This window comes from Aplidium turbinatum, chromosome 8 (genome assembly GCF_918807975.1).
Source record: "Aplidium turbinatum chromosome 8, kaAplTurb1.1, whole genome shotgun sequence".
Lineage (NCBI taxonomy): Eukaryota > Metazoa > Chordata > Ascidiacea > Aplousobranchia > Polyclinidae > Aplidium > Aplidium turbinatum.
The window spans coordinates 2,044,870-2,065,989 of record NC_137479.1 but is presented as its reverse complement, the minus strand read 5'-3'; the positions used below and the strand labels follow the sequence as shown (position 1 = coordinate 2,065,989).

Here is a 21,120-nt window from a genome sequence, read left to right as displayed (position 1 = left end):
ACAGAGTAGGATGTGGAAACTTTCGAGGAATCACCACCAACTTCATCCACAAATGCTTTTGTAAATGCTGCCTGTTGTGCTGGTGTCATCTTCATTCGAGCAGCCAACGTCACTAACTTTGGGGACTTAATGATATCATGTGGAATGACTGCTTCAGTTCCAGTTCGCCAGGTTCGCTTATGAGATTTCGGTTTCTCCTTGGGAGCAAACGATACCAGAGGTTGTTCATCTTCTTCGCTAGTGCTGTCACAAAGACTTACAGTAGAAAACAGTTTTTGTGTTTCTTTTTTAGAGTATTTTCGTCGTTTTTCTGCACTCAGAATCCTATTTTCTTTCCTTCTGGCTCGTGCACATGAAATAGAGTCTAATCCGGCTATTGTGGCTGTCCTGTCTGTCATCATTGATTTTAAGAAAGATATGTCTGCAGGATTTGATATAACCTCCTCAGCGTTTTTCAGCCATAGCGGGAACGTCTTTGACAAATGCGTTTCATAGTCATTGAGTTTTGCAATCACAGATGCACTTGTTCGACGTGCTTTCGGTATTTTCCGTAACTTCTCATTTTCTGCTAAGAGCTTGGTGATCTTTTGGCAACAAGTCTGTTCTGCTAACATCGGAATTCCTCCCTTTTGATAAAACGGGACAACTTGTACATACACCATTTTTGCTGCATCATACTTAGTGCGATTCTCACTAAATCCATCTTCAACATGAAATATGATGCTTCTTAATACCTGCAGAGCAGTAGGCAGACGACTGCCTGTAATTGTCGCATCCTCCTTTGTCACAGCATCACCCAGGCCAAATATTTTTGTCTGAAGTCTTGTTGAAGCCATGTGACTGGCCTCAGATTTAACGGATTGACGTTACGGTACGTCTCTTCCAAAATGTGTAAAACTGAACGAAAACAAAATGATAGTGGCTGTTGCTGACTGGCAAAGCAGATTTTTATCTATAATAATCCTATAGTGCACATTCGTATATACTTATGTTTCTGAAAAAAATAAAAAGAAAGAAATTATTACAAAAAAAGGAAAAATTTTCCAATTAAGCCTACAGTGGATATCTGGAAACTTTGAGTGGATGGTGGCCCACATAAACATGGCCCGATGTCATTGATTTTCAAGTCTGGAAAGTTTTTCCACTAGTGGAACAACCTCACAAATCTATAAGTCAATTGTAGCATATGAGGGGGTTGTGTGCACCCTAACGGGTGTGGCAGACTTGATGACCAGTCGGTCCTTCTGCCACTCCCATCATCATCAGCAAAATGCTTAGCACACATTATAATCCTGTATTGTTTTTTTGTTGTTTTTTTTCACATGTGCTGATGATGCAAAATAAAAGAACTTCTTCTTCTATGCACTCCTTGATGTCACAAAGGCGATAGAAACGAAACAAAGGCTATTACAAACAAATGAAAGGCCAAGCTTAAAAAAGTCTGTTAAGGGATGCCAAGCCGGCTTACTAAAATATATCTTCTAAGTTTGGTTTGGAAAATAAGCTGCCTGAAAATTTTTACTTTCTACAAAATTTTTTTAGAAGGTATTTCGCTGTCCCAGAAAATTGTCTCGCGGACCCCAAAAGGTCCACGGACCCCAGTTTGAGAACCACTGAGCTAGACTATCACAAGATGTTGATAGTCTAGTCTACAGTCACCGGAAGAATGCAAGAAAATATTTTACAATTAAATGCCTGGTGAACAGTCTTATTCTATATTTAAATCAATGGTTAATTTGTCAGAAACAGGAGCAGCACTGTACATGCAGGGCTGCGATTTTTGCCTCTTGCCTCTATTTTTCCATCTAGCATGACTGCTGGCACCTGGAGCTTTAAATGTAAATTTCTCCTGTTTTAGTAATGCTCCACCGAGTACCACAACAGAAAGCACAAGAAGCTTTCAATAATCCTTATGGAATTTGTCTCGTAACACTATGTAACACAATTTTTGTTTGCTTACTTTTTTTTAAAGCTCCTTCATGTATTTTTCTGTGCTGAGTTCAAAAATTCAGTTAGTTTTTTCATACCATCCTTACTGTTTCATTCGATGCAGCTGTACTTAGCAAATTGTGTTATACTCGTGCAGTAGATTTCAACTCCACATCAAGATTTAGTTTGGTTTATTGAACGCAAACGCCAGTTTAAGTTCATAAAGAAGGCTTGAAGATAAACATAACATAGTTTTTTGAAATAGTAAATGTCAATCAAAAATGTACTTTTGAGCAAGCTCTTCTTTTATGATCACTCCTGTCTTGCCTTACCAAAGACCAAATGTGGTCTCCCAGCATTTCATTGTCTGAGCGGCCTTTATATCGTTTTTCCATTGGCTTAATATTCTGGTGAAATCTCTCACCATGCTCCTCATTGAAGTCGCAAAGATTTTCTTGAAAAATACCCATATAAGAACATAAACATAAAATTTTACAGACATGAGACAAGTCATGTTTTGGTAACATTTGATTTGTTTTTCTACCAACTCTTTGTATTTTTGGTCCCTTTTATTTATCAAAACTCCATTAACTACCCCTTGAGATGCTTGCCACTCTTCCTTTTCTGTTTCATTCATTCTTCCAAGCTTTTACACATTAGCATTGTGTTTATCTGGAAACCCACAAATATTCCTCCTTTTGTTTTTCCGACTGATAGTCTGGGAAACATTGAGTCAATTTCTTGAAAAACTTGTCCTTGAAAATCCAAAGCTTTTACAAACTGTTTTGCCAAACCTCAGTTGATATTAACTGGTTGCAGTGGATGTTTTTCCCTACTTAGAAGGGGCTCCCTAGTAATGTACATTTCTGGAGATAGTTTTCCCTTGTCGGCCGATGAATTTTCTCATAGTGCTCACCGTCAGCTCAAGCACAAAAAGACAAGAGTATTTTGTGTAACTACTCTGGACACCAAGCAAAAATGCTAACATTTTAAAGTCACTGGATTTGGCTCTGGTAAGGCTTAACTGTGAGGAACAGGTGCAATGAATGGTACATCTCTAGTTTGCAGTTAGGTTCCAACACTGCCACAACTTCATTCAATTTTTTTTTTCACAAATTTGCAGTCAAAGTATTGTTGTTCAGCATGAGCAATATTCCAAAACATAACAAAAGAACCTTCAGTTAATTGCATCAGATTTATGCTGAATACTCTCAAAAACTCAAGCCCTTTTATGCTTGATGCTCAAGTGAGTAGGAGGCCATAGCCTTTATGACTGTGGCTCCTAATATGGTACGGTAACTTAACTATAACCTCTGCCAGTCTGCCTATACAAATCATTATGATTAATTTGTATAGCCACCATCTACTAATCAAAAATTTACTTAGAGAAATTGGGATATTCTATTTGGGTAATTGTTCACGAAAACAGAGATTCAGTGTTATTGTATTTTATTAAACTTTGGTTACACAAAAGCTATGAATTGCTGCTTGCATTATAAAATTGTTCAGTTTCTAAAAATTAAGTGTAATTGTTTTTTTAGAAAAAGAAATCGACCGAGGAAAAATCTTCAAAAAAAGTAACCACCAAAAAGCAGGTATGGGTTGTGGTCATGGCAAGATGACCTATGCCAATGTGCAAGCTTCAAATTTAACTGGAAGCCAGTCTACTACACTTGATAGCGGTTAGAATCGCTACCTGTAGTTTTGATAGTTTCAGTCGTAGATCGTAGTTAATAAAATAGTCTTTGTGTATTAGGGTAAGCTAATAAAATAATTTTAAATTTAAAAATGGCTCTAAAAAGCTGGCAAATGGACCAAAAACTCATTTCCCCAAATTTTAGAGACTGGCCCCCTCCAACGGCTGTGCCATCCAGCCTAAAAGATCAAATTGTCATATCTCAAGAAATTAAGCTGGAAAGGTCAAACAAAGCTCAAAAAAGTTTCTATCTGTCCTATGCTCTATCCTAGTTGCACTAAAAGTTGAGTTATTTTATAAAAAAGGCTTTTTATGCTAAACCAAGGGGTCAACATTACGCAAATTGTAAATTATAAAGTTGTATCAGTTCTGGTGAACAGTGTGTTGTATTAATTTAAGCCTCTCAGTGGTATGTGACTGTTACTGATCAAGGGTTGTTGAATGTTGATCCTCTAAGTAAAATGGCAAAACAAGGAGTCCAACATTATGGCTAGGCAACCTGATATTTTATCTTTTCTCCTATTTTCAATCAAAACTTTTTGCTTTTTTATTTAATGACAATCTCAATGCAGTTCGAAACTACTCTTAGTCTTATAAAATTTGTTTAACAGTACGGTAATTGTTGTTAGAGCTCGACTGATATCACTTTTTAGGCTGATACCGATATATATCGGCCGATATATATCAGCTACGAAAAATTTGTTACCAACAAAGTTATTAAGCAACAAACCAGTCCAAGAAAGTTTATGCATTAGTTGCTGTAGGTAATGGAAAAATCATTCTTAACATTAATCACAACAAAACACCAAACAAAAAAGAAACAACCCAGGCCTCGAAATTCGTTTTTGCTGACGAAAAATTTGTTACCACCAAACAAAGACCAAACAAAGTTACACCAAACAAAAAAGAAACAACCCAGGCCTCGAAATTCGTTTTTGCTGACGAAAAATTTGTTACCAACAAAGTTATTAAGCAACAAACCAGTCCAAGAAAGTTTATGCATTAGTTGCTGTAGGTAATGGAAAAATCATTCTTAACATTAATCACAACAAAACACCAAACAAAAAAGAAACAACCCAGGCCTCGAAATTCGTTTTTGCTGACGGCGGACAAACGTGTCCGGTCTGAATTCTTCGCCATTTAAGAGCTAGGGCAACGGTTTGGAAGGCTTTTTAAAATTTCAGCGAAGGCTTTCATCAGACCAACGAGGTGTGCTTGGAGAGTCAAAGCGCCGTGTAGCTGCAATACGCCGCATAACTGATTAACTTCCACCAAACGTGTGGCTTCTTGCGTCACAATGCTCTGGGCACGGGTCAGAAAACTTCTACAACGACGCTACTATTTTCTTCGGGTCTGCTACTATTCGGAGAGTTCCCTATTCGGAGATTTTTTGAAATTATTTAAAAAAATTATTATTAATTTTAAAAATTAATTATTTAAAAATTATAGGTTTACTTTAAACTGCCACTTAGGTTTTAACTTCATCTTTTATGGCAAACGCTATTTGGCAACTGTCTTTTTTTAGTTGACACGTTTTCGCTGAGACTTGGGGGTTAAAAAATCTCTTTAACCCCATTGTTAATCATGAAAACTGTTGTTTTGATGTAAAACACATATTTTGAACAAACCCAGACAACAAAATTCGTCATTTTTACATTGATTCGAACGTCTGCAGACGTTGAATCAATGTAAAAATGACTGATTTTGCCGTCTGGGAAGGCACTCAAAGGTAAACACTGGATAAAATGCAAGAATGCAAAAGAAACGATATTGTGGAATAAAATACAAAATTCTTTAAATAAATAGAAGAATCGGACATACATCTCTCTATTATCATTTTTAATGCAAAAATTCTTTTTGTGGTCCCTTTGTCTGGAACAAATAAAACTGTGCTGTTGAAATTTCCGATTGTAGTTTTGGTCTCAATCTCATCATCATGATTCGGAGTAAGATGTTTGTTGGTGATTCACAAAGCTAATTGTTCTGTGGAGTGAGCATTCTGTTGCTCCGGTTTTCTTTGTTATGAATATGGAACAAACCATATCACTAGGGTTTTTCCGGTGTCATAAATATGATTCAAGATCTCAGTGGTTAGGTCTAAACCCCACTCAGCTAAAGCTTCGAGAATTTCAACTATGTATAAAAAAACGATATTGTGGAATAAAATACAAAATTATCTACTGTAAATAAACAGAAGGCGTCGTTGGATTTAGAATTTTGTAATACTAAGTTGAGGATTCTAATATATTCTAAGTTTGCATGCAGAAGGCGACGCAGGATACTGTCAATTTTATCTGCTTTTGCTGGCCGATGTTTATCGGCAAAAAATAGCTGATACAATATGTCGGCTACATCTGATATCGGCCGATATATATCGACTGACCGATATATCGGTCGAGCTCTAATTGTTGTATCTGTTGATGTAAGAGCCTTCTCTAACAAGACATTTCAGTAATAGCAAAATCGAACAAATGTCTAGGCAACGTCCATAGCAACTTCTTGAACATCCTTGTCACAATCAAATCGTGCAAAGACATGTCCAACTTATAACTAAAGCATCCGGTTCAGTTCTTTGAAATGTTGCAACTGGATGCCTCATTCATGAGTTTGACTTATCTTTCCATCGATTGATTGTTGGTCTTTTAGGCTAGGTGGTATGGCCATTAGAGGGGGTCACCCCCCAAAATTTTGGGAAATGATTTCTAGGCCCATTTGGCAGCATTTTAGAACCCCCTATTTTAAAATTAAAAAAAAAGTTTTTAAGCCTACCCTAATTGTTAGTGTTTGTCTTGCTTTAGCCTATTCAGTCACTTTTGTTATAGAAATAATTGTTTTACTAAATTGCATTAAACTTACAAGAAGCGTTCTTGGTTATATGCTCAAGTCAATCTCTTTATTGGATAAAATTTGCGAGCATTAACAAAAAGCAAGTACAGATGACAATATTAATACAAAATATGCATGTCATAGTTGTCATACTATGTATAAAACTATAATTGTATAATGTATATATAATTAATTGTATATTATAATTAGTATATAGTATATATAAAGTGAATGTCTTCTGAGACACCGAGACCTAACCCTGGCACGCCGTCAGCAAGAAGCGGTTGACTTGATCACATCGAAAATTTTGTTTGAGAATTATTAAAATAAAGTTCAACCAGCCTCATGTTTAAAAAGAATATATATTTCGCTACATAATGAGCATCTTCAGTTCTTATTCAAATAGAATTTTCTATTTGAATAAGAACTGAAGATGCTCATTATGTAGCGAAATATATATTCTTTTTAAACATGAGGCTGGTTGAACTTTATTTTAATAATTCTCAAACAAAATAGTATATATAATTAATATATAATTAATTATATATAATTGTATACTATATAATAATTGTATATATAAATAAACACTATTAATACTACAAAAAGTGCTCAATGCCAAGCAGAGCAGATTACATCAAATATAGTTATTACTCTCTAAAACCTTTTCAGCCTTATTCAAATAGAATAATTCTATTTGAATAATGGCCTTCCGATAATCCCCTTTTAGGGTGAAACAAGCTGTAAAGGTTTTAGAGAGTAATAACTATATTTGATGTATGTTATATTCATAGGCGCCGAGTTTTCAAAATAGCTGGGCGGGCGAACACATACTGTCACGTCATAAAGGTTATTTTGTGCGTTTTTCAAAAGGGCGATTTTGCTAGGTTGTTGGGCTCGGAATGGCCCGTTTCGGTGAGTCCGATTCGGTGAGTCCAATTCGGTGAGTCCGATTCCCTATTCGATGATTTTTTGAATTTGTTTTTAAATTATTGGGTACCGTAGCCTAATTACCATTGCCCTTTTAGGGTTAGGGGTTAGGAACTCACCGAATCGAACTCACCGAATCGAACTCATCGAATCGAACTCACCGAATCGAACTCACCGAATCGAACTCACCGAATCGGACTCATCGAATAGTAGCAGACCCTGTTGGGCTAGCCCAGTTTTACATTTAAGTCTATGTCTCCTCTAGCACGATTTGGAAACAAGTAATAAATATAATTGGTACGCATTCAACGTCTGGTCCTGGTAATTCAGTTCAGCATATTTTTGTGATTGGTATGTGCGGGTTTGCGGACGAAACTTTAGAGTTTAATATCAGTGACGTAACAGACGCAACTGTGATGATTGAGACGACAAATTTAGAGCATTTTGGCAGCAGAGTTAATTGATAAGGTCGTTCGAGAGAAAATTACTCCTTTGAAGAACAATGCTACAGTTTTTACACCAATTTAACATCTGCCGATGTTAAAACGATATAAAAGCAGTGGAAATTGCGGTCAGACTTTTGTCACGAATGAAATTCCTCACAGGTTTGCGCAATTTCCTTGATTTATAGCACTGGCTACCAGTCCAGTAGCAGAGTGGAGACAAACGGCGCGGCTGGACACTTTTGCTCGTTTAACGGCGAATCAACATTGTTTAACGTTGCATAAATGTAACAATAGCAATAATTGACGAAAACTAATCGCTTAATTAGTAGGTCTAGTAGGGCCTATCATATGGTGACAAAACCCTGCGAATAAGGTAGCCTAAGTAGGCAAGTATCAGAAGGTGGCAGATGGTTACAGAAATTTTGGGACTTAAATCTGCATTAAATTTTTTTTTTTAATTCCTGAAATGTGCGGCCCGCCCGCCCGGGACTCGGCGCTGGTGGCTATATTTATATGTATTTATCTATATTAAATCAAATGTAGTTATTACTATCTGAAGCCTTTACAAATTGTTTCACCTAACGGATCATCAGAAGGTCTGCAAAAAACATGTAAACAGTAAAGAATCGATAATTCTGAAAAGATATTAAATATTACAACTGTAAATTAATCTGCCAAAAAAAATCTCTAAACCTGTACTTCCTGAGAAGATATTAAATATTACAGCTGTAATTTAATCTGCAAAAAAAACCTCTAAACCTGCATTCCTGAAAAGATATTAAATATTATAACCGTAATCCAATCTGCAGAAAAAAAAACTCCAGAATTACTAAGGACAGCCTCCATCCGCCACGATAAAGTATCAATCAATTTGTCCCAATGGAAACCAAGCAACAATGATGGCAACATCTATGACATCACAAAGAAGCAAAATGCTTGTTATGATCGGCTCAACCTGTAGTAATCTGCACAGAATGAATAAAAATTGTTTTTAAACCTGTAAAAATTAAATGAGATTTATAACCTGTAAAAATCAAATGAAATTTAATTTTTTCAAAATTATAACCTGTAAAAATCCCAAGGAATTGTGATGATGTAACCTGTAGTGTCCTGAACAAATGAAATAAAATCCGTTTATAAATCTGTAAAAATTAAATGAGATTTATAGCCTGTAAAAATCAAATGAAACTTTAAAAACCTGTGAAAATCAAAAGGAATTTATTTTATTTTGAAGTACTTGAGTTTAAATTTGTTTCTATGACGACATTTGCCGACCAGTTCTGAACGCTTGTTCAAAAGGTGGCCACTATCAGCCTTCAGAATGGCCAGCTTTTCAGCCAAACATAGGCCACAATTGTTACGACCACCACCACTATAAGGCCGAGCACAGCTGTGGATGGACCAAGATATTTTAGGGTCAACACCCTTGTCCTTAAGGTCCCAAACTGCCTTAGATAGCTCGGTGCTGTTTCGTTTAGACCTATCCATGAAAGTACATTTATGGTTGGAAAAACGTTTTTTAAAAGTAGTTTCGCAACAACCAATGTAATTAAGAACCTTCGGGCTGTTATCAATGGTAGCTTTGTAAACAATGGCCTTCTGCAAGCATTGCCCATTCAAAGGACAATCTGGCCTCACCCTACAATTGCAACCAGGCTGCGATGGTATATTATCAGCCTGCAATATTGCTTTATTGTGGGAGGATATGACGCTTGCAACATTCGGAGTACAACTGTAGCTCAGCTTAATAGTATTACGGTTGAATATTTTGTGCAATCTATGATGGGGTGGAAAGTGTGTGGAAACAAGTTTGAAAAATTCCTTACCAATATTGCTATCAACCTGCAAGCTGAAAGGAGGGTTAAACCATAAAATTTTCCGGCTCCTTTTCCTAGATGTTCGTAAGTTATTAGCAGGGTTGTAGCAAACTCTCTCCGCAAAACCACTTTTCAAAAGGGCATCGTTATAAACAGATGCGGTCTTATCAAATTCATTTTGGCCAAATGATGTGGCGGACAATCGCTTTGAAATCATAGTCGGGATTTGTCTCTTAATGTTGGGTGGGTGATTGGACTGGGCATGAATGTAAATTGGATCATTATTGGGTTTTCTATAAGGCCAGAATTTACCAGATAGCAAATTCAAAGTGACGTCAAGAAAATCAGTTTCAATTAGACCAGTATCCACAGTAATATTTAAGCCATGTTGTTTAAATAATTGAATGACATTCTTTCTCAAACGATCAATCTTAGGGCCGGATAAATTACGCAAAATAGCCAGACCATCATCACGATATAAGCCAAGCATGTCTCTGTCAACAATAGCAGAAAGTTCGTTCAAAAGAAACAAGCCGACCAACTCACAAATCTCAGCACCATCAAATGAGCCCATTGTAACGTCAAACAAACCATCTTTCTTAGCCCAAGTATCACCACCATCAAAAAGCAACGATTTCCTAGCATGGAAAATTGTTTGTATGATACAATCATCCAAATCCATAAATGGTTTGGCAAACTCAATTGCTTTACACAAAAGTTCTTCCGTAATGGATGGATAAAAATCAACAATGTCAAATTTCATAAAGGTGCATTGACGTTTAGATGGAATAGCCTTAAACCAGGATAACACAGAGTCTGTGTTTTTCCATTGATTCAGTCGTGATGCATCACGGATGGTTACGTTAATAGAGTCCAAGTATTGTTTACTTATACGGCCAATCTGGGACTTGGAAGGGTTAATCAACCTGCATTTAGGGTTCGATGTAAAATTTGGTTTATGATCTTTTAGCGTAATAAACGCTGGGTTGCTTGATACTTTTTCAACCCGATCATCAACCTTTAACGCCTTGGCAATCGTTTTAGCCTCAGTATTGATCGTGTCACTGATAGCAGGATTCACCTTTTTGTATTTTGCCGATACATTATCATTAAGCAATTTTTTATAATCCTGGGTTTTAACTTTGTATAAGTTAGTAGTTTTATCTGCTGATATCAACAGATCCGTAGAGTTAATAATATTCTTAATGTCATTAGTTAGTTTTCTCTGAAAAGAATTGTAAATGGGTTTGAACTTAATCTTACGAACCATCTCGTATAAACCATTCTCAAATGGTATCAAAGCACCATGCTGTGGAGGTGTTCTTTCAGTCGTAAAGCCGAAGTTATTAAAATGCTCAGACTGAGAAACATCTTGCTGGTGAAGATCGAAAAAATAGGCCTTCCAACGTAAACGTTTAATAAAATTTTCAAGCTTACCTAACATCGTCTTCAAATATCGATCTTTACTTGGAATAGCAATGTTTTTTAAAGAATAACCGTAGTTAATCTTTTCCAAATTCATAATAACTGGATAGTAGCATCAAAAGAAAGTGCTCAACTAGATCAGTGCTAGGAGCAATATTAAAACAATGAAAACTATTAATACTACAAAAAGTGCTCAATGCCAAGCAAAAAGGCAAAGCAGAGCGAATTAAATCAAATGTAGTTATTACTATCACGGATCATCAGAAGGTCTGCAAAAAACATGTAAACAGTAAAGAATCGATAATTCTGAAAAGATATTAAATATTACAACTGTAAATTAATCTGCCAAAAAAAATCTCTAAACCTGTACTTCCTGAGAAGATATTAAATATTACAGCTGTAATTTAATCTGCAAAAAAAACCTCTAAACCTGCATTCCTGAAAAGATATTAAATATTATAACCGTAATCCAATCTGAATCTGTTATACTCTAAATTATACAACTGTAAATTAATCTGCCAAAAAAAATCTCTAAACCTGTACTTCCTGAGAAGATATTAAATATTACAGCTGTAATTTAATCTGCAAAAAAACCCTCTAAAGCTGAATTTCTGAAAAGATATTAAATATTATAACTGTAATCCAATCTGCAGGAAAATACCTCAGAATTACTGAGGGCTACCTCCATCCGTTACCACAAAGTTTCAATCAATTTGTCCAAATAGAAACCAAGCAACATGATGGCAACATCTATGACATCACAAAGAAGCAAAATGCATTTGTGATGATCAGTGCAACCTGTAGTGACCTGAACAAAATGAATGAAAATTGTTTTTAAGCCTGTAAAAATTAGATGAGATTTATAACCTGTAAAAATCAAATGAAATTTTAATATTTTCAAAATTATAACCTGTGAAAATCCCAAGGAATTGTGATGATGTGACCTGTAGTGACCTGAACAAATGAAATAAAATCTGTTTTTAAACCTGTAAAAATTAAATGAGATTTATAGCCTGTAAAAATCAAATGAAATTTTTTAAAAAAAAACTGAAAATCAAAAGGAATTTATTTTATTTTGAAGTACTTGAGTTTAAATTTGTTTCTATGACGACATTTGCCGACCAGTTCCGAACGCTTGTTCAAAAAGTGGCCACTATCAGCCTTTAGAATGGCCAGCTTTTCAGCCAAACATAGGCCACAGTTGTTACGACCACCTCCACTATAAGGCCGAGCACAGCTGTGGATGGACCAAGTTATTTTAGGATCAACACCCTTGTCCTTAAGGTCCCAAACTGCCTTAGATAGTTCGGTGCTGTTTCGTTTAGACCTATCCATGAAGGAACATTTATGGTTGGAAAAACGTTTTTTAAAAGTAGTTTCACAACAACCAATGTAATTAAGAACCTTCGGGCCGTTATCAATGGTAGCTTTGTAAACAACGGCCTTCTGCAAGCATTGCCCATTCAAAGGGCAATCTGGCTTCACCCTACAATTGCAACCAGGCTGCGATGGTTCATTATCAGCCTGCAATATTGCTTTATTGTGGGAGGATATGATGCTTGCAACATTCGGAGTACAACTGTAGCTCAGCTTAATAGCTTAATAGCTCAGCTTAAAGAAAATCAGTTTCAATTAGTCCAGTGTCCATAGTAATACTTAAGCCATGTTGTTTAAATAATTGAATGACATTTTTTTTCAAACGATCAACTTTAGGGCTGGATAAATTACGCAAAATAGCCAGACGATATAATCATCACGATTAGCCAGACGATATAGATATAGACAGACGATATAGCCAGACGATATAACCATCATCACGATATAAGCCAAGCATGTCTCTGTCCGGAATGGCCCGTTTCGGTGAGTCCGATTCGGTGAGTCCGATTCGGTGAGTCCGATTCGGTGAGTCCGATTCGGTTAGTCCGATTTGGTGAGTCCGATCCCTTAACGGGGGATTTTTTCAATTTTTTTTTTAAATTATCGGGTACCGTAGCCTAATTATCATTGCCGTTTTAGGGTTAGGGGTTAGGAGTTAAGGTTAGGGGTTAGAAGTTAGGAACTCACCGAATCAGACTCACCGAATCGGACTCACCGAATAGTAGCAGACCCGTCTCTGTCAACAATAGCAGAAAGTTTGTTCAAAAGAAACAAGCCGACCAACTCACAAATCTCAGCACCATCAAATGAGCCCATTGTAACGTCAAACAAACCATCTTTCTTAGCCCAAGTATCACCACCATCAAAAAGCAACGATTTCCTAGCATGGAAAATTGTTTGTATGATACAATCATCCAAATCCATAAATGGTTTGGCAAACTCAATTGCTTTACACAAAAGTTCTTCCGTAATGGATGGATAAAAATCAACAATGTCAAATTTCATAAAGGTGCATTGACGTTTAGATGGAATAGCCTTAAACCAGGATAACACAGAGTCTGTGTTTTTCCATTGATTCAGTCGTGATGCATCACGGATGGTTACGTTAATAGAGTCCAAGTATTGTTTACTTATACGGCCAATCTGGGACTTGGAAGGGTTAATCAACCTGCATTTAGGGTTTGATGTAAAGTTAGGTTTATGATCTTTTAGCGTAATAAACGCCGGGTTGCTTGATACTTTTTCAACCCGATCATCAACCTTTTACGCCTTGGCAATCGTTTTAGCCTCAGTGTTGATTGTGTCACTGATAGCAGGATTCACCTTTTTGTATTTTGCCGATACATTATCATTAAGTAATTTTTTGTAATCCTGGGTTTTAACTTTGTATAAGTTAGTAGTTTTATCTGCTGATATCAACAGATCTGGAGATTGCCCCTTAACATTATTTTTATTTTTTGTTTTAATTATATTATTATTTAATTTTTATTAAATTATTTTTATTATATTTATTAAATTATTATCCTTAAAATTATTTTTATTAAGGGAGATTTTCCTGCAGATTGGATTACGGTTTTAATATTTAATATCTTTTCAGAAATTCAGCTTTAGAGGGTTTTTTTGCAGATTAAATTACAGTTGTAATATTTAATATCTTCTCAGGAATTACAGGTTTAGAGATTTTTTTTTGCAGATTAATTTACAGTTGTAATATTTAATATCTTTTCAGAATTATCGATTCATTACTGTTTGCATGTTTTTTCACACCTTCTGATGATCCGTTAGGTGAAACAATTTGTAAAGGCTTCAGATAGTAATAACTATATTTGATTTAATTTGCTCTGCTTTGACTGTTTGCTTAGCATTGAGCACTTTTTGTAGTATTAACAGTTTTCATTGTTTTATAGTAATTAGTATATAATTCTTAGGAAGATATACAAGACTTCATGATAGCATATTCTTGTTTGCATAGAAAAAAGAATCTGACTCTGTCAACAAAAAGAAAGCTGATAAAAAGAAAACAACAGCTATTGTGGTGTGTAATTTCAATGTTTAATATTACTGCTTCACCAGATTAACAGTTATTATGTTGTTAAATGTTATAAATAAATATTGTTGTGGGTTGGTAGATGTTTTGTGCACTGTGCAGTAGCCTACACAGTATGTTGGGGTGGTCCTTATATGCAGCTAAAAATTTTAGTTAAAGAAATTTTATGGACCCTAGGGTGCACCAAACGCCCCTAGGTAACCCTACCAAGCCTAACTTTTTTTGGTGGTGAGGCTTCCTAAGAAAATGATATCTACAAATTTTTTGGTTGATTTCAGCAAAACTGAGCTCCCACATTAATATTTGTCGTTTATATGGTGCGCGTGTGCTGTGAAAGCCTAAAATTTGGCCAAAACATCATTTCTCAAGATCCAATAGAGCTGGAGCTGTTAATTAGCACCAAAAGATGTGAAATCACCATGTTCGTATCAGTGTGTGAAACTAAATAATATGCTAAATATAAATATTTTTGACAAAATTAAACAAAAACATAATTTGGAGTGAGAATAGAACAGGCCAAGCAATTACTCTATAAGCTATCACTAAAGTTACAAATCCAGTTTTTGAAATTTTACGTATATATCATGACTAAGTAGTAGTCGTATGCATTAACAAACCAACCAAGCTGAATGATCCTAATATTGCAGTAATATTAACAATTACAGTATGATACATTATTCCAAAGTTAGGAACCATGATTGTGAAACCAAGTTTCGCGAACGTTGATTGGATGTTGCATGTCTGGCGTTTTCAACCACTTGCAACACACTTTCGAGCTTTTGCTCTTTAACTGCAGAGCCAATGAAATCATGGCAAAGCTTCAACACCACGTTCAGCTGCGTCATTCACAACGCTGATGCTGCTTACAATAGCTTCTATCTCATTGTAATCATTTTCCAACTGCCAATATTCCACCGGCCCCCATTGCTCCCCCATTTGTCATCTTGCACTTGACCACGTATCTGCCCAGGTCGCCTCGACCGGCAGATCGCAAGGTGCCCGACGCGACGCTCATCAGAGCCCACGAAAGGTAGGTAGGTAGGCATCCTTCCATCTTTTCAGATGATGGTAGCACTCTGGGTAGTGGGTACGGCAGCTTCTCATATGGCTCTGAAGTCCAATCCTGGCGTGGCAGTCTCGTCCACAGTTTGGACATATGAAATCAGAGGAGTTCTGAGGCTGCTGTCTCTCTTTTCTTCTTTGCCTTCTTTCCTCTAGTTGCTTCCTCCGCCTCGACTGACCCTTTGCTAGACCCGCACTGACTTCGTAGCGCCATCTGTTGCGATTTGCTGCGATCAGTTCCCAGCTGGCAGGGTCTATGTCAGTCTGCTTCAGGTCTCGTTTGCGAACGTCTCTGTAACGCAGTGCGGGTCGTCCTACTGGGCGTTTCCCTGTGGCAAGTTCACTGTACAGAATGTCCTTTGGAATGCGCCCATCCTTCATTCTGGATACATGCCCCAACCAGCGTAGACGTCGCTGGCAGAGGAGAAGGTGTATGCTCAGGGAGCAAGAACGTTCCAGAACAGTGGTGTTGGGTATTCTGTCCTTCCAGGAAATACCAAGAATGCGCCTCAAGCAACGAAGGTGAAAGCTTTCAAGGCGGTTTTCTTGTCTGGCGTAAGTGGTCCAGGACTCACTACCGTACAGCAGAGTACTAAGAACACACGCACGGTACACTTTGAGTTTTGTGTTAAGTGTCAAAAGATTATTGTCCCACACTCTCCTCCCGAGTTGAGTCATCACTCCTGCAGCCCTGGCTATCCGTCTGTCGATTTCCTTATCTAAGGACAGGTTGCTGGTGACCGTTGAACCAAGGTAGGTGAAGTGGTCTGTCACTTCGAGCACTTCTGGTCCTATGGTGATGACAGGTGGCTTGGGGACATCTTGGCCCATGACTACTGTTTTCTTGATGCTGATGGTCAGTGCGAATTCCCTACAGGCGTGTGCAAACTGGTTGAGCAACTGCTGCAGCTCGTGCTCGGCGTGTGCTGACAGTGCTGCGTCGTCGGCAAACAGCAGTTCTCTGATCAGCACTGTGCGAACCTTTGTCTTGGCTGTCAGTCGGGCCAGGTTGAACAGTTTTCCATCACTGCGGGTGTGTAGGTGGACACCTTGTGTGGAGTGACCGAATGCAAACTTCAGTATCAGAGAGAAGAAAATCCCAAACAAAGTCGGCGCAAGGACACATCCTTGTTTAATACCAGACTGAATTGCGAAGGGTTCAGAGGTCTCCCTGTCGTAACTGACCACACCCTGCATGTCCTTGTGGAAGGAGATGATGATGCTAAGCAGCTGTGGAGGACAGCCAATCTTCTGCAGTAGCTGAAACAGGCCTCTCCTGCTGACAAGGTCAAACGCCTTCGTCAGGTCAATAAAGGCGATGTATAACGGCCTCTGCTGCTCACGCCATTTCTCTTGAAGCTGTCGTACGGAGAAAATCATGTCTGTTGTGGACCTCTGGGCGCGGAACCCGCACTGAGATTCAGGGTAGACCCTGTCGGCCAATACCTGAAGGCGCCTAAGGACCACCTTGGCAAAGACTTTTCCCACAATGCTAAGCAGAGAGATGCCTCTGTAGCTGTTACAATCAGTGCGATCCCCCTTGTTCTTGTACAGAGTAATGATCTTGGAGTTGCGCATGGACTGCGGTACTTGGCCCTCTTTCCAACAAAGACGCAGTAGCTCGTGCAGTGGTTTTAGCAGGACAGGTTTCCCACACTTTATGACCTCGGCTGGAATGTTATCCTCTCCCGGTGCTTTCCCACTTTGCATAGAGTCAATGGCTTTACTCAGTTCTTCTAAAGTAGGTTCTGCATCAAGCTCTGCTATAACAGGTAAATCTTCAATGTTGTCTAGCACTTCTTGAGAGATTACATAACATTCTATGATCGTTAAAGTCGATAAAACGTTAAAGCATAAAACAATGATGTCAGGTTAGCTAGGTGATAAAAGCGGTAAGAGACGTCTAGTCGGGTCAATACATGAAATATATTATATGGTTTGAACTTCAAAAAAATTCCTACAAAAGGTTTTTCAACGGTTTTTTGTAGTATTTATCATCAAGAATAATATATCAAAAATCTTGGAGAATCAGAGCACCGGAAAGTTGTAATTTTCAAGATGGCCACCAAAACAGTATAATCACAATAATTCACATAATATTAGGATTATTAGCAGCTTGGGCAGTTTTTTGTTTTGCTTTAGGAACAGCTTTTTGTATTCCATTTAGCCTATCTCAACATAAAATGACAAAATTTTTGGTCTGAGTTCCAAGAAAAGAGCGTGCAGGGCAAAAATTCAAAATGGCCGCCATTTTCCCCAAAAAAATCACGTTTCTCGCCATAACTTGGTCATTTTGGGGTATTTTTACCTGGTTGTGGTGTCTTACCCTATGTTTGTGGGATCAGGCAATCTGTTTAAGCAATAATAAGTAGGGTATAGCTTTTATGTGTAGAGTTATAATATAGTTTGACAAAATTACCACTTTTTTAAACTTATCGAAATAAAAACCACGAAATAAGTAATTAATTCTCTAATTCTGGTGTCTATCTTTAGGTTTTAGGTAGTAAGGAATTCATCAAAACAATTCAAAATGAAATTAACTCATTAGTTTAATGGAAAGACTTATATGAAACAAAACCAATAGTGAAATACTGGCAGTATAAGAGTCACACACCACTTTTTAAGTTTTTTAGATTCAGTTGCTTAATAAGTCCTGATCATCATCTTCATCCAGTAATGACTGATTGTAGGTATTTTCACAGGCAACAAGTTGGCACTGTCCACATGTTGAGGTACAGGGTAGATTATTCCGTCTACAGCCACACCTGGCAGTGCTACAGGCAGTTGTGCAGATGCAGTGGATAATCTTCAAGAGGGCATCTGGGGCCGCATTCATGTCCGACTCTGTTGGCACAAACTACATTAGAGTGTTGTGAGAGATGTTCCGACGAGTGGTCATTCACCGTAAAATGTCGTGTTGAATATTATGGAGTCAATTTGCATGCTGGAATATTACGGCGGCGATTTGCATGCTGCACTGCTGCAGACTGTTTATACCATCATTCTTGTAGTGTTAATTTTAGATATGGATTTAACGTACTCTTGCAATACGGCAGAGTACCTGAGGCAAAACGTCGAAAATCTGGGAGACCGAAGGACGAGGAACAGGACCAGGTATTTATAAAGATGTGTTCACATCTTGAACAGAATGATGAAGAACAGTTAACGATATCGGGTCTGCTACTATTCGGTGAGTCCAATTCGGTGAGTCCGATTCGGTGAGTCTGATTCGGTGAGTTCCTAACCTCTAACCCCTAACCCCAAATCCCTAACCCTAAAACGGCAATGATAATTGGGCTACGGTACCCAATAATTTAAAAAAAAAATGAAAAAATCCCCCGTTAAGGGATCGGACTCACCAAATCGGACTCACCAAATTGGACTCACCGAAACGGGCCATTCCGAACGATATCAGACCTCAGATCTAAAATGAAGGAGTTTTTAGCAAATGATGATTGCCTTCCTTATGGATCACAATATCTGAAAACCCAATTACAGAAACAATACGATGAATCTATTCATATAGCTGAAGGCCAAGGTCTTCTTGGCATTGTCACCATGAGAGAGAAAACATCCGAAATCCTCCGATTTCATTACCTAAAAACAAGGCAGGAGGATGATGAAGAGTCACAAAAGAGAAAACTGAGTTGCGTGGAAGATCTAAGAGCAGTCAACTGTGGTTGTGCTATCAGTCTATGGTTGGGGTAGCGCCAGCACTAATCGAAGCGGACAGGACAGGCAATTGGCAGATGCACCTTTGTGCAGTTTCTGACTGTCTACTAATATTCGCGGTTGCAGGGCACTTCAATTACCTGAAATCTGCTCTCTATTACATTCAAGAAATGGACCAACTCCCGAACCGACACCCAGAGTTATCTCAAAGGTTTCAACAAGGGTGCCATGTTATCCGTCGCTCGAATCAGTTTTGGGCTGGTCTCAGCTCAGACCTAGTTATTGAACAGAGCCTGATGGGGTCATTGAAGACGTCGGGAGGTTTAACGCGTGGAACCGGCATGACAGAAGAACAACGATCCTTGTGGACAATGTTGACTCCAATCACGTCTGTGTACAACTATGCCATGCAGAAATTCAATAAACTCTTCTACACAACAAGCGAACAACACAAGGAAGCAACACAGGCTAGGGTTCAGAGAGACAGTTCTGATCTTGAAAAGCTGAAGACGTCACTGGCTAGTTATGTACTATATTCTCAGGATCAAACCCTAAGGAATATTGTGAATGGTGTTGTGGCCGAGGATGACGTTAATGTACATAAATTCGAATCAATCGGAAGGAACATGGACAAAATGATTGGACAGTTTGTTTTCTCAATATCTTTTAAGCGAAAGGATAAAGCCAAGACATTTGGAAACATCTCATTAGTGAAGGTGACACCTGAAAGAACGGGTCTGCTACTATTCGGTGAGTCCGATTCGGTGAGTTCCTAACCTCTAACCCTAAAACGGCAATGATAATTAGGCTACGGTACCCAATAATTTAAAAAAAAATTAAAAAAATCACCCGTTAAAGGATCGGACTCACCGAAACCGGCCATTCCGGAAAAAACGATTGACCAAGGTTTGCTTTTTCAACGTAATGTAATTTTATCTTATCTCTGGGTCTTATCTCTTATCTCTCGAAAATATCTTGAAGTATGAACTGAGCCCGTTCCCTCCAGCACTGTTTGAAACAAGGAAAGTGCTTCGGATTTTGGAAGCCTGATAAGCCTCAACTTGCGAATGCTATCACAGACTATGCAACCAAGGCAGTTTGGGAAATTCGTGAATCCATAGGAAACTCAACCATAGGAAACTCAACTCAAACCACCAAAAACTCAACACTACGTCATAGGATTCCCTCTCGTCATTGCGCTACAGGGTACTAAGAAAAAAAGTAGTCTCTTCCCAATAATCTGTGACACCAGAACGCCTACCACCTACTGAATCATCAACAAAATTTCACTGTCTAAGGGTTTACTACCAAATGATGGTGTGGCTATTAAACTAAGGAGTAAATTTCATTTTGAATTGTTTTAATGAATTCCTTACCACCTAAAACCTTAAGATAGACACCAGAATTAGAGAAATAAGTTTAAAAAAGTGGTAATTTTGTTAAACTATATTATAACTCTACACGTAAAAGCTATAGCCTACTTATTATTGCTTAAACAGATTTCCTGATCCCACAAACATAGGGTAAGACACTACAACCAGGTAAAAATACCCCAAAATGACCAAGTTATGGCTAAAAACATGATTTTTTGGGAAAAATGGCGGCCATTTTGAATTTTTGCCCTGCACACTTTTTTCTTGGAACTCAGACCAAAAATTTTGTCATTTTATGTTGAGATAGGCTAAATGGAATACAAAAAGCTGTTCCTAAAGCAAAACAAAAAATTGCCCATTTATAGCCCGCTGCTAATAATCCTAATATTATGTGAATTATTGTGATTATACTGTTTTGGCGGCCATCTTGAAAATGACAACTTTCCGGTGCTCTGATTCTCCTAGATTTTTAATATATTATTCTTGATGATAAATACTACAAAAAACCGTTGAAAACCTTTTG

At 37.7% G+C, this 21,120-nt stretch overlaps 1 protein-coding gene across 2 annotated transcripts in view; it reads left to right on the top strand.

Annotated features, from left to right (window-relative positions):
• LOC145775273 (nucleolar RNA helicase 2-like) overlaps window positions 1-21,120 on the top strand; it is a 43,378-nt gene that overhangs the window by 5,978 nt on the left and 16,280 nt on the right. The window contains exons 2-3 of one of the 2 annotated variants that reach the window (XM_082586531.1): window positions 3,471-3,524; window positions 14,416-14,478. In XM_082586531.1, coding sequence (XP_082442657.1) covers window positions 3,471-3,524; window positions 14,416-14,478 — 117 coding nt within the window. The remainder of the gene's footprint in view (window positions 1-3,470; window positions 3,525-14,415; window positions 14,479-21,120) is intronic. The other variant, XM_082586532.1, reaches the window with a different exon arrangement.